At 54.3% G+C, this 13,569-nt stretch overlaps 1 protein-coding gene across 1 annotated transcript; it reads left to right on the top strand.

The window, feature by feature from the left end:
• Positions 1 to 259: 259 nt before the first annotated feature.
• FOXP3 (forkhead box P3) lies at positions 260 to 13,333 on the top strand. Its single transcript, XM_065900374.1, has 12 exons — positions 260 to 319; positions 6,890 to 7,121; positions 7,643 to 7,747; positions 7,835 to 7,973; positions 8,366 to 8,453; positions 8,523 to 8,627; positions 9,480 to 9,567; positions 9,768 to 9,848; positions 10,621 to 10,771; positions 11,458 to 11,534; positions 12,727 to 12,828; positions 13,049 to 13,333. The coding sequence occupies exons 2-12, from the start codon at positions 6,912 to 6,914 to the stop codon at positions 13,196 to 13,198; spliced, it is 1,296 nt and encodes a 431-aa protein (XP_065756446.1). The 5' UTR covers positions 260 to 319; positions 6,890 to 6,911; the 3' UTR covers positions 13,199 to 13,333.
• Positions 13,334 to 13,569: the final 236 nt, after the last annotated feature.

The raw sequence follows: 13,569 nt of genomic DNA, 5'->3' as shown, positions 1-13,569 counted from the left end.
TATTTTCAGATGACTCGTAAAGGGCAAAGAAAAAACCCAAAATTTCAAAATTTCCGTTTAAGTCTCATAATCAAGAAGAGGAGAAACAGAGCGAGCGAGTGAGAGAGAGAGCGAGAGAGAAAAAACTATGAGAACCCCCCCCACCCCGTGATTATCAGCGTACACACTCATCGAAAAAAAAATTGGATTATTAGAAGAGAGAGGTCTGTGGCTTCCACACCGTGGTTTTTCTTCTCGGTATAAAAGCAAAGTTGTTTTTGATATGTGACAGTTTCCCACAAGCCAGGCTGATCCTTTTCTGTCAGTCCACTTCACCAAGGTGAGTGTCCCCGCTCTCCCCCACCAGATGCGGGTCCAGCGGAAGAGACGACAGTGAGGTAGGCACTGGGTTGGAGGGTAGTCAGGGGCCCTCGGGGACCAGCGAGACACACGCAGCAGCTCCTGTGGTCCTGGTCAGGTAAGGTATTTTTTACAGTAATAATACTAATAACAAACGCCAGAAGACTGATAGAACAAGTACTTAATCAGTGCTGAGGCAGAGGCAAAGATAAATAAATGGATCGATGTGTGGACGGGTAGGATTTTTTAAATATATCAGCTGCCAGTCTTTATGAATCTCAGAGCTTTGAACAACTTGAAACACTGTCCAGGTGTAACTGGAAATTTCAGCGACGTCTCTGACATACCTTTGGCTCTTCTCTCTCGATATCTCCCGTCCCTCTCTGTCTCACTCTTTTTGTGATTCTCTGCCCCTCTCTTTCTGTTTCCCTGGCACGCAGACTCTCCACCCCTCTGTCTTTCTCTGGCTCTGACCATCTCCCCTGTCGCTGTCTCCTCCAACTTGACCACACTCCATTTATCTCCTTTCCTCCGTCTCTCCCACTGCCTTTCCTGCTCACTCGTCTTGCCTTCCCCCTGCCTGCCTCTCCCCCTCTACCCCCAGCCTCCAGCACAGAGCTTTGTGCAGTTGGCGCTTAATAACAGTGTGTTGAGTAATGTCGAGGAGGACATTTACATTTTACAAGAATGAGCATCAATTCTGTTTGCCCCCATCGAAAGAGGATTGTGGGCTGTCGGGTTGGGCTGAGCACTTAACTTGAACTTGCGCTTGCACCGCATGAGGAGACCCTCCAGGGGGGCACTTCACGCAATTGTCAACCATGGTTTAGCTGTGGGGTTCTACCCTCAGGACCTGGTGTTGTCGGGGGAGGGCCAGGATCCATGTCCAGGAACAGAGCAGGTCATTCAGGTCTGGGGTGACCTCGTCTCTGCAGGCTTAGCAAGTGCTCACTGCGTGTTAACTGTTAGTATTTTTTAACCAAATTAGAATCATGCTATCTAGCTATCTATTGCTTTTGTTTCTGCTTTATTCAATGAATAGGAGCATTTTTGTAGGTCACTGAAAAATGTTTCAACGTATGATCTTTCATAACTGTTCAGACTGTCCTCACACTGGTATGAACCACGACTGGTTCGACCAAGTGCTGATTTTTGGACATTCGGGTTGTTTCTAGTTTTTTCACATAATCATCCCGGATTAGTTCCTCGGATTCCTACAAATCGAGTGGCTAGGGCAAAGCGTTTGTGCATTTTTAAGGTTTCTGACCCTCTCTGCAAATTGTTCTTCCAAAAGGTTGTCCTGTTTTATGTTCCCTCTACTCAAGCTAACCGTGGGTGGGTATTATCATTTTTTAATCCTTTCTCAACATACCAGGTAAGAAAAATATTACCATGTTGTTGAAATTTGCATCTTTCGATAACTTATACTGTTTGTTGACCATATGTGCTTTTTTTTTTTTTTTTTTCAGTTGTCTGGTCAAGTCCTTAGTCCTAATAGGGTGTTCATCATTTTTATTTATTGATTTGTCACAGCTCTTTATATAAAAGGATATTAGCCTTCCATCAGCCGTACATATATAGCAAATATTTTCTCTCAATTCATCATTTACTGAAGTTGTTTTGCTATTTGTTCATGCTGTTTTGTGATGCTTATGATGTTTTTATATTGTCAACAAGGTTAGTCTTTTCTTCTGTGGTTACTGTCTCTGGTTTTGTGCTTAGAAAGTCCTTTCCCACTTGAAAATGAGATAAATGTTCACCTGTATTGGCTTTTATTCTCTTTTATGGCTTCATTTTTTCCACTTACTGTAGAGGTTAAGAGTGTGGGTACTAGAGCCAGACTGTCTGGGACAAACCCAGCCTCAGCTCAAGCAATTCGTGTGATTTTTAGCCAGGCATTTAACTTCTCGCTACCTCCATTTCCTCATAGGTACTGTGATGGTTATAATAGTACTGACCTCAAAGGGTGGTTGTAAGGATTAAATCTCTCAACGTCGTTAGATGCTTAGCCTAGGGCCTGGCATACAATAAACCCAAGATCCATATAAGATTATTATTTATCTCTTTAATGGATCTGGAATTTATTTTAGGGTACATGATGAGGGTGACATTTCAAACTGGGCAGGAAGGGGTTGGTGGAAAAATGGACTGGTTAGTCATTAGCTTTATTTTCCCCTTAATTATCCCAGAACCATTTGTTAAACAATCTATTCTCCAGCGTCCCCTGGTTTGAAATGCCGTGTTCATCACAAACTCCATTCCCTCTAGACATTGGTCTGTATTTGAGCTTTTCCATTCTGTTCTGTTCCTCGGTGTCTGTTCTGGTGCCAGGGCCACAGCGCCTTGCTGATTGTTGCTCTGCAATACAATATAGCACCCGGCCGAAGGCCCTGGCATCTTGCCCTTTGTTATTCCTCATTATTTTGGAATAACGAAGGATCAGCTCCTCCAGCCAGAGACCAACAACTGTTCATATTTGGAGCATGTCTCTCTCTCTCTCCCGCTCTCTCTCTCTCTCTCTCTCTCTCTCTCTTTCTCTCTCTCTGTCTCTTTGTCTCTCCCCATCTCCCTGTGTTGTTTCTGTCTCTCTTGTTCTCTCTTTGACTTTCTGCTCCTATGGGTTCCTTCCCCCTCCTCACTGTCTCTCCTTCTCTCGGTGTCTCTCACTATCTCTCTTGTTCTCTTTGTTTCTCTCTCTGTGTGTCTATCTCTGTCCCACCTCATGTCTCTCCCAGCTCTCTCTGTAGCTCTTCTTCTCTGTGTCCCTCTGTTTGCCTATGTCTGTTTGTCTATCTCTGTTTCTGTCTCTCAGCCAGTCCCCTGGGTAGAACGGCAGTTATCGAATCAAAGCCCTACAGACACCTAACAGCTCACTCAGACACAGAGCACAAGGCCCCTGGCCCTCATCCGCTCCACACCTCTCCCCTTCCCAGAGTACAGAGGGGCAAATTGAGGCTGGGAGATGGGCGGGAGGGCCTCTCTGAAGGCCTCACAGAGATGCAGTGGTAGAGTTGAGACCCAAGCTCAGATCTCAGGACTCTCAGTGGGGCCCTGGCTCTGTGTCTCTCCCCCACAATGGGCCTCAGTTTACCCCTCAGCACCCATGACAGGGGCAAGGGGACCCTGGGCTGTCTCCCAGCTGCTGCCGTTCCCCCTTCTACCCTCTCACAAGTTGGACCCTCATGGTCACAGTGTGGGGCTAGCCTCACAAGAGCTAGGCTGGGTGGGGTCCCAGGGCCCCATGGGTCAGGAGGCCTCATGGCCAGAGGGTGGTGATACTAGAGGGACATAAGTCAGTCGGTATATCTGTGGGTCTGGCTGTGGACAGAGCTCAGCCGTGTCCCCAGAGTTGGCACAGGTCCCTGGGATCCTCTATCCCACGGCTCCTCCAGAGAGCCTGGTGGTAGACTCTACCGGCAAAGGCCAGGGCTCTGAGTGCTCCCACCGTGAGGTCCTAGCTGAAGGTCTGCCAGCCTCAATGTCCCCTTCCTTCCCTCCCCATCTCTGGCAGAATGGCTGTGAGTCTGGGAGCACTGTCCCAGAATGGACAGGGAGATGGAGGCCCTGCAGGGGTCCGTCTACTGATCACCAACATTTTGTTAAGCATTTCATGTGCGTTAACTTTGGAAGATGGGTACAATTATTGTCCCGTTTTACATATGAGCCCAAGGAGAGTTACAGCTAGTTAGTGTGAGAGCCTGGCCCCAGGCTGGGGGAAGCAGAGGGGACGATTCTGACCCTCCTACCTTCACAGAACTTAGGAGGGAGGCTGAGAGGAGGCTTGCTGCAATTCCAGGCCTGGCAGGCGGGAGGCACTATGAACTTCGGGAAGTTCCAGTGATTTTGGACACCAGGGACATAGGCCTTCACCTACTGAGAAGTTGGACCCATGGACCCCACAGAGTCTGTGGGTTTGAGATTCTGGGATCATTTGAATCTAAGAAATGATGTTCTACGATTCTGAGGTTCTAGCATAGTACCATTTGAAGACCCTGAGGGTCCCAGTCTCTGTGGGGTCTGCATGGCACTCCCCAAGCATCAAACCTTGGGCCTCTCCATGGCCCAAAAAGGACCGGGTCTACAGGGCCCAGGGCTTGTCATGGTGGCCAGACGGACGTCACTCACCACATCCGCCAGCACCCACATCACCCCACCTGGGCCTGGCCGGCTGCAGGACGGGACGGCCAATTCTCGGAACGAAACCCGTGGGGTAGGGTACCTGCCCCCTTCTCTTCCTCCTTGGTGCTGATGAAGCCCAGCGCATCCGGCCGCCATGACGTCAATGGCGGAAATATCTGGGGAAGTCGGGGGCTGTGACAACAGGGCCCAGATGCAGACCCCGATACGAAAACACAAACTATGTCCCAGAAACATCCTCCATGTGGCTTCTAAGAAATAGTCAGAAAAGGATGCCCCAACAGACAGTGCAGGAAGCCGGCTGCCCAACCTGGCCCTCCAGGTACCCCACCACGAGACACACCATATCCACGGCCCCTTTCTGAGAATGTATCTATGCTGCCCTGAGTCAGGTTGTTCCAGATGTGTCTGAGGAGGCGATTTCTTATAGGCTCTGGCCAAGGGTCCAGGCAGCTTGAGAAGTGACCACAGGCTAGCCGTGTAGGCCAGGCCAGAGCGGTGGAAAACATCCACTCATTCACCAAAATCAGTGTTGGTTCGCTCAGGTCTTCTGTGACAAAGTACCACAAACTAGGTGGCTTAAATAACAGAAATGTTTTGTCTCACAGTTCTGGAGGCCAGAAGTCCAAGATCAAGGTGTCAGCAGTGTCGGTTCCTTGTAGGGCTACGAGGGAGAAATCTGTTCTCTCTCCTAGCTTCGGATGGTTTGCTGGCGCTCTGACATTCCTTGGCTTATACAAGCAACACCCTGATCTCCACCTTCATGCACTCATTCAGGCCCTTGTTCTGAGCCTCCGTAGACCCAGGCTCCTGATTCTCACGCAGTAATGTTCTAAGGCCCCGAGAGAGTAAGGGTTTAAATACCTGGATTCACACCCCCACCTCCGTCAGCACCATAACTCTGGCAAGCCCCATGAGCTGAAAGCAAAGAAAGAAAGGAGCAACTGCCCCCTCGGAGCCCTTCTTCTGCTCCCCAGGGCTGCTCTCGGCAGCTGTGTGCCCAACCCAGTGCTACGGGGCGGGGTGGGGAGACACACACATACACACACACACTTTCCGGAGAAAGAAGTAGAGATCTCAAGTCACCATGGGGCTGTGGGACACTGTACCTGGTTGTCCCCTTCAGTAAAATGGAAGTTGGGCTTGGCAGTCCCTTCCAGCTCTGGCTTCCTCTCAGATTGGTACTCTAGCATTCCGAGAAACCAAGGCCCTGCCCATCGGGGAGTGTAAGGTTCTGGAGCCATTCTGGAGGATTTTCTGGATAGGGCTTGGATAGGGGAAGAGAGGAAGAGTGGGCATTCCAGGCAGGTCGAATAGCATGAACAAAGGCTTGGAGGCAGGCCTGAAGAGCAGAGATTGGGATGAACTCCGGTGGGAGCCGAGTCGAGGAGCTCGCACAGGCCCCGGCTCAAGAGAGTCTATCTCTCCTCTCTGGCACCTGCCCTGCCAGCTCCATGCAGGGCAGGAGCCCAGAGATGATCTCAGATGGAGAGCTCCAGACTCCTGTACTCAGCTTCCACACGGCCTTGCCACTTGCATGTCTAACACCAGAGTCATCATGTCCCTCCACACCTGGATCACCACCCCCAACCCTGCTCCCCCATCTCCCCCATCTCAGGTCATGTCAGCTCCGTCCTTCCAGCTGCTCAGCTAATACCCAGAAGTCACCTTGACCCTCCCTCTCTCACCCTCCGCATCCAAGCTGCCAGCAAATTCTCCTGACTCCACCTTCGAAACATTAACTCCGCACCCACCCACTTCTCACCATCTCCACTGCCATCATCCTGGTCTGGACTGTTGCTTGCCTGGACTATTATAGTAGCCTCCTCACTAGTCCCCCTACTTCTGCCCTCACCTTCTTAGAGTCTGCCCCCCTCACAGCAGCCAGAGGGATCTTTGGAGTCCATGCCCACCTTGCACTCCCAGATATGCCCGTCACTGGGGTAACATAATACTCCCAGGAGAAAATCAGAAAGCAGCCCCCGTGGGATCAGCAAAGGTCGTGTGGCCTATACTGGGTTCAGGGAGGACAGGAGGGCTGAGGCTTGAAGAGCACCACTCAGGTGCTGAGACCTATCCTGGCTGAGGCCCCACAAACCACCCCAAATTCCCCACCACCCTCAGGGAGGACACCTCCCCACCAGGCCTGTGCCAGCGTGTACAGGCACGCTGTGCGCTGGGTCCGTGTATGTCTGCACATGGCGTGTGCTTGGAGACACAGGCACGCCCGTGCTCCTGACACCGAGTATGTGTGTGCACATGCGCGCACACGTGACCAGAGCTGGGGCCCCTTTGGGACACACCCCAGCCAGTGCCTGCTCTGACCAGAGGGGGTGTCCACATGGTTCAGATGGTTGAGCATTTCACACACACCCCAGCACGATTGTAACTCCTTCCCCTTGTGTCCCCGCAGCCTGCCCTCGGACAAGGACCCAATGCCCAACCCCAGGCCAGCCAAGCCCTTGGCCCCTTCCTTGGTACTCAGCCCATCCCCAGGAGCCTTGCCCAGCTGGAGGGCTGCACCCAAGGCCTCAGACCAGCTGGGAGCCAAGGGCCCGGGGACAACCTTCCAGGGCCGGGACCTCCGAGGTGGGGCTCACGCCTCCTCTTCCTCCTTGAACCCCATGCCACCATCGCAGCTGCAGGTGAGGCCTAGGGCCCAGGATGGGGCAGGCAGGGTGGGGTACCTGGGCCTATAGGTGCCGACCTTTACTGTGGCACTGGGCGGGGGGCCCAGCTGGGGCACAGGAAGTGGTTTTCTGGGTCCCAGGCACGTCTGTGACTTATGCAGATGTCACGGGGCCAAGAAAGTCCCCACTTAGCAGGTCTCAGAGATTTGAGGCTCTCCGCAACCTCCCAATCCCTGTCTCAGGACAGGAGACCCTATCATGGTCCCACAGGCATAGCCATGTGTGTCTCCATCCCCCTGTGACAGAGGGCTTGGGGCCCAGGGAGGTGAGGTGACAGGATGGAGGCCAGCTCTGCCACTTATTAGCTGTTTGATCTTGAAAAAGTCACCCAATCTCCGTGAGCCTCAGTTTCCACATATGTAAAATGGGGTTGGTCATTCTGCCTAGTACGTGGGGTCGTTGGTGAGGAGTATACGGGTTAGACGTGTAGAACAGTGAACATGAGGATGGCATCTCACCCGCCTGCCTTCCCCCAGCTGCCCACAGTGCCCCTCGTCATGGTGGCACCCTCTGGAGCACGGCTGGGTCCCTCGCCCCACTTGCAGGCACTCCTCCAGGACAGGCCACACTTTGTGCACCAGGTACCAACCCAGAACAGGCAGGGGGGAGGGAGCAGGCGGGAGAACTGGGGAGAGGACCTGGCTGAAATGGACCCCATGTGCCCCTAGCTCTCAACGGTGGATGCCCATGCCCGGACCCCTGTGCTGCAGGTGCGCCCACTGGACAGCCCAGCTATGATCAGCCTCCCGCCACCCACTGCTGCTACGGGGGTCTTCTCCCTCAAGGCCCGGCCCGGCCTGCCACCTGGTAACACTGTACCCCACAGCTCCACAGAAGCCCAGAGCCCCCAATCCTTGAACATAAGTGGTGTGGGCTGCTGACTTGCGGCCCTCAGGAGGCCAGAGGTGTCAGGTCTTATCATCTTGGAAACTCCAACCTCTAAAAATGTCAGGCTCAGAACCTTAAAGACACAGAATGTCAAAATCACGGAACCACAGATCTTTGCAAAGTTAGTCGAAATGTCAGCGCAGTCTTTGAGCTGCTCCACCAGTAGCCTTGGAGATTAGGGACCACAGAGCCCCCTGGGAGTCTGGGCCTGCAAAGCTCAGGAGGGTGGGAAGCTCAAAATGAGAGGCTTTGTGGGCCGAGCTCCAGAGCCTGGCCCCCAGCCCCCAGAGGTGCCCTGTCCCCACCTGCAGGGATCAACGTGGCCAGCCTGGAATGGGTGTCCAGGGAGCCAGCACTGCTCTGCACCTTCCCAAGCCCCGGTGTGCCCAGGAAGGACAGGTCAGTGTGCAGGGCTGGGAAGGACCCTTGCCCTGCCATCCCCTCCTCTGACACACTTTGTCCCCCCAGCACCCTTTCAACCATGCCCCAGAGCTCCTACTCACTGCTAGCAAATGGTGTCTGCAAGTGGCCCGGATGTGAGAAGGTCTTCGAGGAGCCAGAGGACTTCCTCAAGTGAGTGGGTCAGGCCTGTTCCGGTCCAGGGGGGCCCCAGTTTGTGGGAGGAGGTCTGGGGTGCAGGTCTCAGCTCAGGCCTCATCCCGATAAGGGGTAACATGAAAGAGGCAAAAGCTGAGACTGCGGGTTCAGATCCTGGCTCCATCACTCACTGGCTCTGTGACCTTGGGCAAGTTACTTAGTTTCTTGGAGCCTCGGTTTCCTCATCTGTATAATGGGGGCATCATAACAGAGGTGTGTGCTATGATTTACCTCCATTTTACAGACAAAGAAACTGAGGCCAAAGAGGTTAAGTGTCTTGATCAAGATCACCCAGTTCCTGAGTAACAGCCAGCCTCCGGAATCCACACTCCTAACTGCTTTGCCCTGCTACGCCCCCTCATGCCAACACACCAGCCTTTTACTGACCCCCAAAGTCCCAGATCTTCACAATGGCTATTGCTGCCTCCTCTCAGCCCCATCTCTCTCTCTCTCTCTCTCTCTCTCTCTCTCTCACACACACACACACACACACACCTTTTCCAACCATACCCAACTATCAGTGGCAATTCAGTGCATCCCGTCCTCTTCGCACAAGCTGTACTCTCCACCTGGAATGCCTTTCCCACTCTCAGCTCACTACCCTTCCATCATCATCTCCAGCACCCTGGCCATACAGTAGATGCCAAGTAGCGTATGTTGAAGGAATGACAGGTGTGAAAGGAAGACTGAGGTAGAAAGAGGGGAGGGAGGCTGAGGCTCTGAGGAGAGGCCTTCCTCCCAGAGGGTCTGAGCCCTCCCCGCTAGGAATGTTGAGCCGAGAAGCCGGGCTCGCCATGTTCACCCGCGTGGACTCTTTCCGCTACCCAGGCACTGCCAGGCAGACCATCTCCTGGATGAGAAGGGCAGGGCGCAGTGTCTCCTCCAGAGGGAGGTGGTGCAGTCTCTGGAGCAACAGGTGACATGGGGGGGGGGCGGGGGCAGGGTGGCGGTGGGTGAACCGTACGTCCACCCTGTGCCAGGATACAAGCTCACCCAGGATGGGGCTGGCATGAAGGAAGGAAGGGGGCAGGGCACTCCCAGGGAAGACCACAGCCTACACAAAGACGTGGTGGAGAAAGATCAGGTTGAGGCCTCACTCTGTGCCTGTCCTCACAGCTGGTGCTGGAGAAGGAGAAGCTGGGTGCTATGCAAGCCCACCTGGCTGGGAAGATGGCCCCAACCAAGGCTCCATCCACGGTGAGCCACCCCAGGCCTACAGGTTGCACAGACTGCTGGGGAGCAGGGGAGAGGCCCTGCAGGGCGCGGGGGACCTATCCTTGCACCCAGGCCCTGGGATCTCTGGGCCCCTGTCCCCAGCTCCAAACATGCCCAGACCTAGGAATCTGTCCCTTTCTACCTACAAACCCTCTGACCTTAAGATCCCAAATCATGATCTTGAGTTTGCAAAGCGACAGCAGATCGCCAAACACTGAATGCAGACTGTGTGCCGCTGGCAAGACCAGCTATATAACTCACAGGGCCCAGTGCAAAATGAAATCACGGGGCTCAGATTTCAAAATGATGACCGCAGAGCATTAAACAAAGTGCAGGGCCCCAGGACCTTCAGAGATCACACAGAAGCTGGCCCTGGGCGTCAGGCACTGTTTGTGAGCACTTTGGTGATGTTAACTTATTTAATCCCCATGATGCATGGTGAGGTAGGTATTACTATCATCCCCAATTCACAGATAAGGAAAATTGAGGCCAGGGAGGCTTAGGTGACTTTCCCAAGGTCGCAATTGGGTAGCAGAGGAGCCCAATTCAACCCTAGCTCGTGGCCCTGGCACTGGTGTGCTACACACACTAGTGTCCATACCCGCACTTTAATAAATATGGCTCGTGCTGCTTTGTGGGATTCTACATCAGAGTGGAATTGAGAAGACGGTGCCCTTACTTTTAAAAACACTTATTTAAAACTAAAGTGGCAAGTTTAAGCCTCTGGGTCACCAGCCTCTCCGTCTTCCCCCAGGCATCATCCGACAAGAGCTCCTGCTGTATCGTAGCCACTGGCACCCCGGGCACCACTGTCCCAGCCTGGCCGGGTCCCCAAGAGGCCCCTGAAGGCCTGTTTGCTGTGCGGAGGCACCTCTGGGGCAGCCATGCAAACAGCACGATCCCAGGTAAGGATGGTACGTGCCCTACGTGGTGCCCTCTGAGCCCCTCATCTCCCTGCCTGGTACTGGGCGGGGGACTGCTCTTCCCCACCACTGCCACCCAGCCTTTGGAAACTGGCAACTGCTCGTAAAAGCTTCCTCTCTGGATTTCCATGGCCTCCAAGCCCCCATTGTGGTCTCAGATGTCTAGTCCTAGCCCTGTCTCCCCTGAGGATTAGGGCTCACTCACTCTGCGCTTCAGCTACTCCATTTGGTCATCAGAAGGGAGGGAGCTAGCTTAGTAATTCCCAGGGACTCTCCCTCTCCCCACCAAGGAAAAGCAGGGTGACTCGCCCAAGCTCACCAATCCCCTACTACCTGCAAAGTCTGGGCTGTGGGCTTAATAGCGATTAGGGCCTTCGAGTGCCATCCTGACTCCGCCATTTAACCAGTTACATGCATTTCGCGTGGAAGTTACTTCATTTCTTTTAAACCTTGGGGAGAATAAGCCCCATTTTGGTGGGGGCGGTGCAAAGGGGAAATGATATCATTTATGTCAAGTGCTTAGCCGACAGTGACTGTGATCCTGGAAAGCGGTGTTCACGGTGGGATTTCAGGCATGCAGACTCGACAGCCGGTCGGTCGAGAGCAGAGGGTGGGAGAGGGAGCGAGGAGTTCCCTGACGGGGCCTGATCCCACCGTACCTCTGCCAGAGTTCTTCCACAACATGGACTACTTCAAGTTTCACAACATGCGGCCCCCTTTCACCTATGCCACCCTCATCCGCTGGGTAAGCAGAGTGCCGGGCTGAGGAAAAGGAAGAGAGGGCGGGGTGGAGGATCTGCCTCTCTCTGAGCACCCCCAGGCGGGCTCCTGCCTGAACAAACCCACGCCTCAGATGTGATCCCCCATCTTCACCCCAGACCTGCCCCCAAACCCACAACTGAACTGCCATCCAAGCCAGTGCAAGCTAAAAGCTGGCCTTCAGCACACCCCCTTCCTGATGGCCACATCAACTCCAAACCTAACTGCCTCCTGGGCCTATAAATAGCCCCCAAACTAGCCCCCAAACTCCTTCACCAGCCCAGACGTACCCCAGTCTGCCGACACATTCCCCCCTAGACCCTATCCCTAACCCCTTCCTTGTAACACCTGACCCGTCCCAACCCCTTCATCCTCATCCCCCTAATGCCTTCCCAGAGGCTTCACCAGAGCCCGCCCGGACCTTTATCCTAGGCCCATACCTAACCCTACACAATGCCCCCCGTTCACCTACCTAGCCCCATCCCAACCCGGAGCCTCATCGCAGCCATGGTCACTGACCCTTGACGCAATTCCATTCCTAAATCCAAGCAGATCAAATTCCCGGACCCTTAGCCTCACTCCACACCTAATCCCAGCCCTGACCCTTAACGACCACACACAGTCAACCTCATTCTTGACCCTGAAACTAACCACATCCCTGACACATAAAATAACTACGTAACGAGGCCCACCTCTGACTCCTGACCTAATGTCACGCGTCATCCCACCCCTCGCCCCTCGACTCACCCCAGTTCATCCCCAGCCTGACCTTTAACCAGCCACTTCCCTGACCTTTAACTCTGCCTGGCCCTTTACCCCTTCCAAATCCTTAACTGGACCCCACTCTCTGGCCCTTACCCTTCCCAAACCCTGAAACCTCACTCTCACAGAGAGTTCTCCAACTCCAACTCTACCCCAGAAATTTAACTTAACTCTAGCCCTAACCCTGAAGCAGACCCCACTCCAACCTCAGCCCTGATCCTCTACCTAACCCCATCCCAGCCCTACCCTCACCCCGCTTCTAACCCTGTCTCCGACCCGTCACCCCACACCATCTCCCTTCCTTCCCCCGTCCCCACAGTTCCACCCAGGTCAGAAGGCCCAAGGTGGGCCAGTGCCCCTCTCAGTCCGAATTTGCGGGAGCGGCTCCCCTTACCCCCACACCCCCTAACCTCCAGGCCATCCTGGAGGCTCCCGAGAAGCAGCGGACACTCAACGAGATCTATCACTGGTTCACACGCATGTTCGCCTTCTTCAGAAACCACCCTGCCACCTGGAAGGTGAGCACCTCCGGAGGTGGCAGTGGCTGGGAGGGCCTCAAATGCCACTGCGGTGCTGGGTCAAGTTCAGGAATGGGTGGGCCTGGGACTGGGTTTGTAGGCATGTTGAGAAAGGGCAGGAGGTCAATTTTTGGTGGGGACTGCTGGCCTCAGAGGATGACTGCCTGCCTGCTCCCCTCCCCAACGTCCCCGGCCCGGCTGGCTGGTCCTCCTTCCACAGAACGCCATCCGCCACAACCTGAGCCTGCATAAGTGCTTCGTGCGTGTGGAGAGTGAGAAGGGGGCCGTGTGGACCGTGGATGAGTTTGAGTTCCGCAAGAAGAGGAGCCAGAGGCCCAGCAGGTGTTCCAACCCCACACCCGGCTCCTGACCTCAAAGCCAAGGAAAGAAGGAAGGACAGGGGCCAAAACGGGGGAGTAGAAGTGGCTGGAGGCAGGGGTGACCGGCCCTGAACGTCCCTGCAGGGACCAAGAAGTAAGGTGTGCACCATCTTGCTGGCCAGGGACCCTGCTCCCCAGCTGACCGCCCTCCTGGATCACATGCTCTGCACCAAGGCTGCTCAGAGGGACCTTGGCCCCAACCCCACACCCCCGCCCCAGCCCCCTGCGACCGGCTCTCCAGCCAAACTGAGCCTTCACAACCGACCACACACACAGCCTGCCTCAGTCGCTCTCACAGATGACCTTAGGGCTGGAAAGGACACAGAGAGTCGCAATCCTGTCCCTTGGACTCAATACAAAC

Source organism: Phocoena phocoena, chromosome X (genome assembly GCF_963924675.1).
Source record: "Phocoena phocoena chromosome X, mPhoPho1.1, whole genome shotgun sequence".
Classification (NCBI taxonomy): Eukaryota; Metazoa; Chordata; class Mammalia; order Artiodactyla; family Phocoenidae; genus Phocoena; species Phocoena phocoena.
Note: the sequence above shows the minus strand (reverse complement) of the source record. Positions and strands in the feature narration are given on the sequence as shown.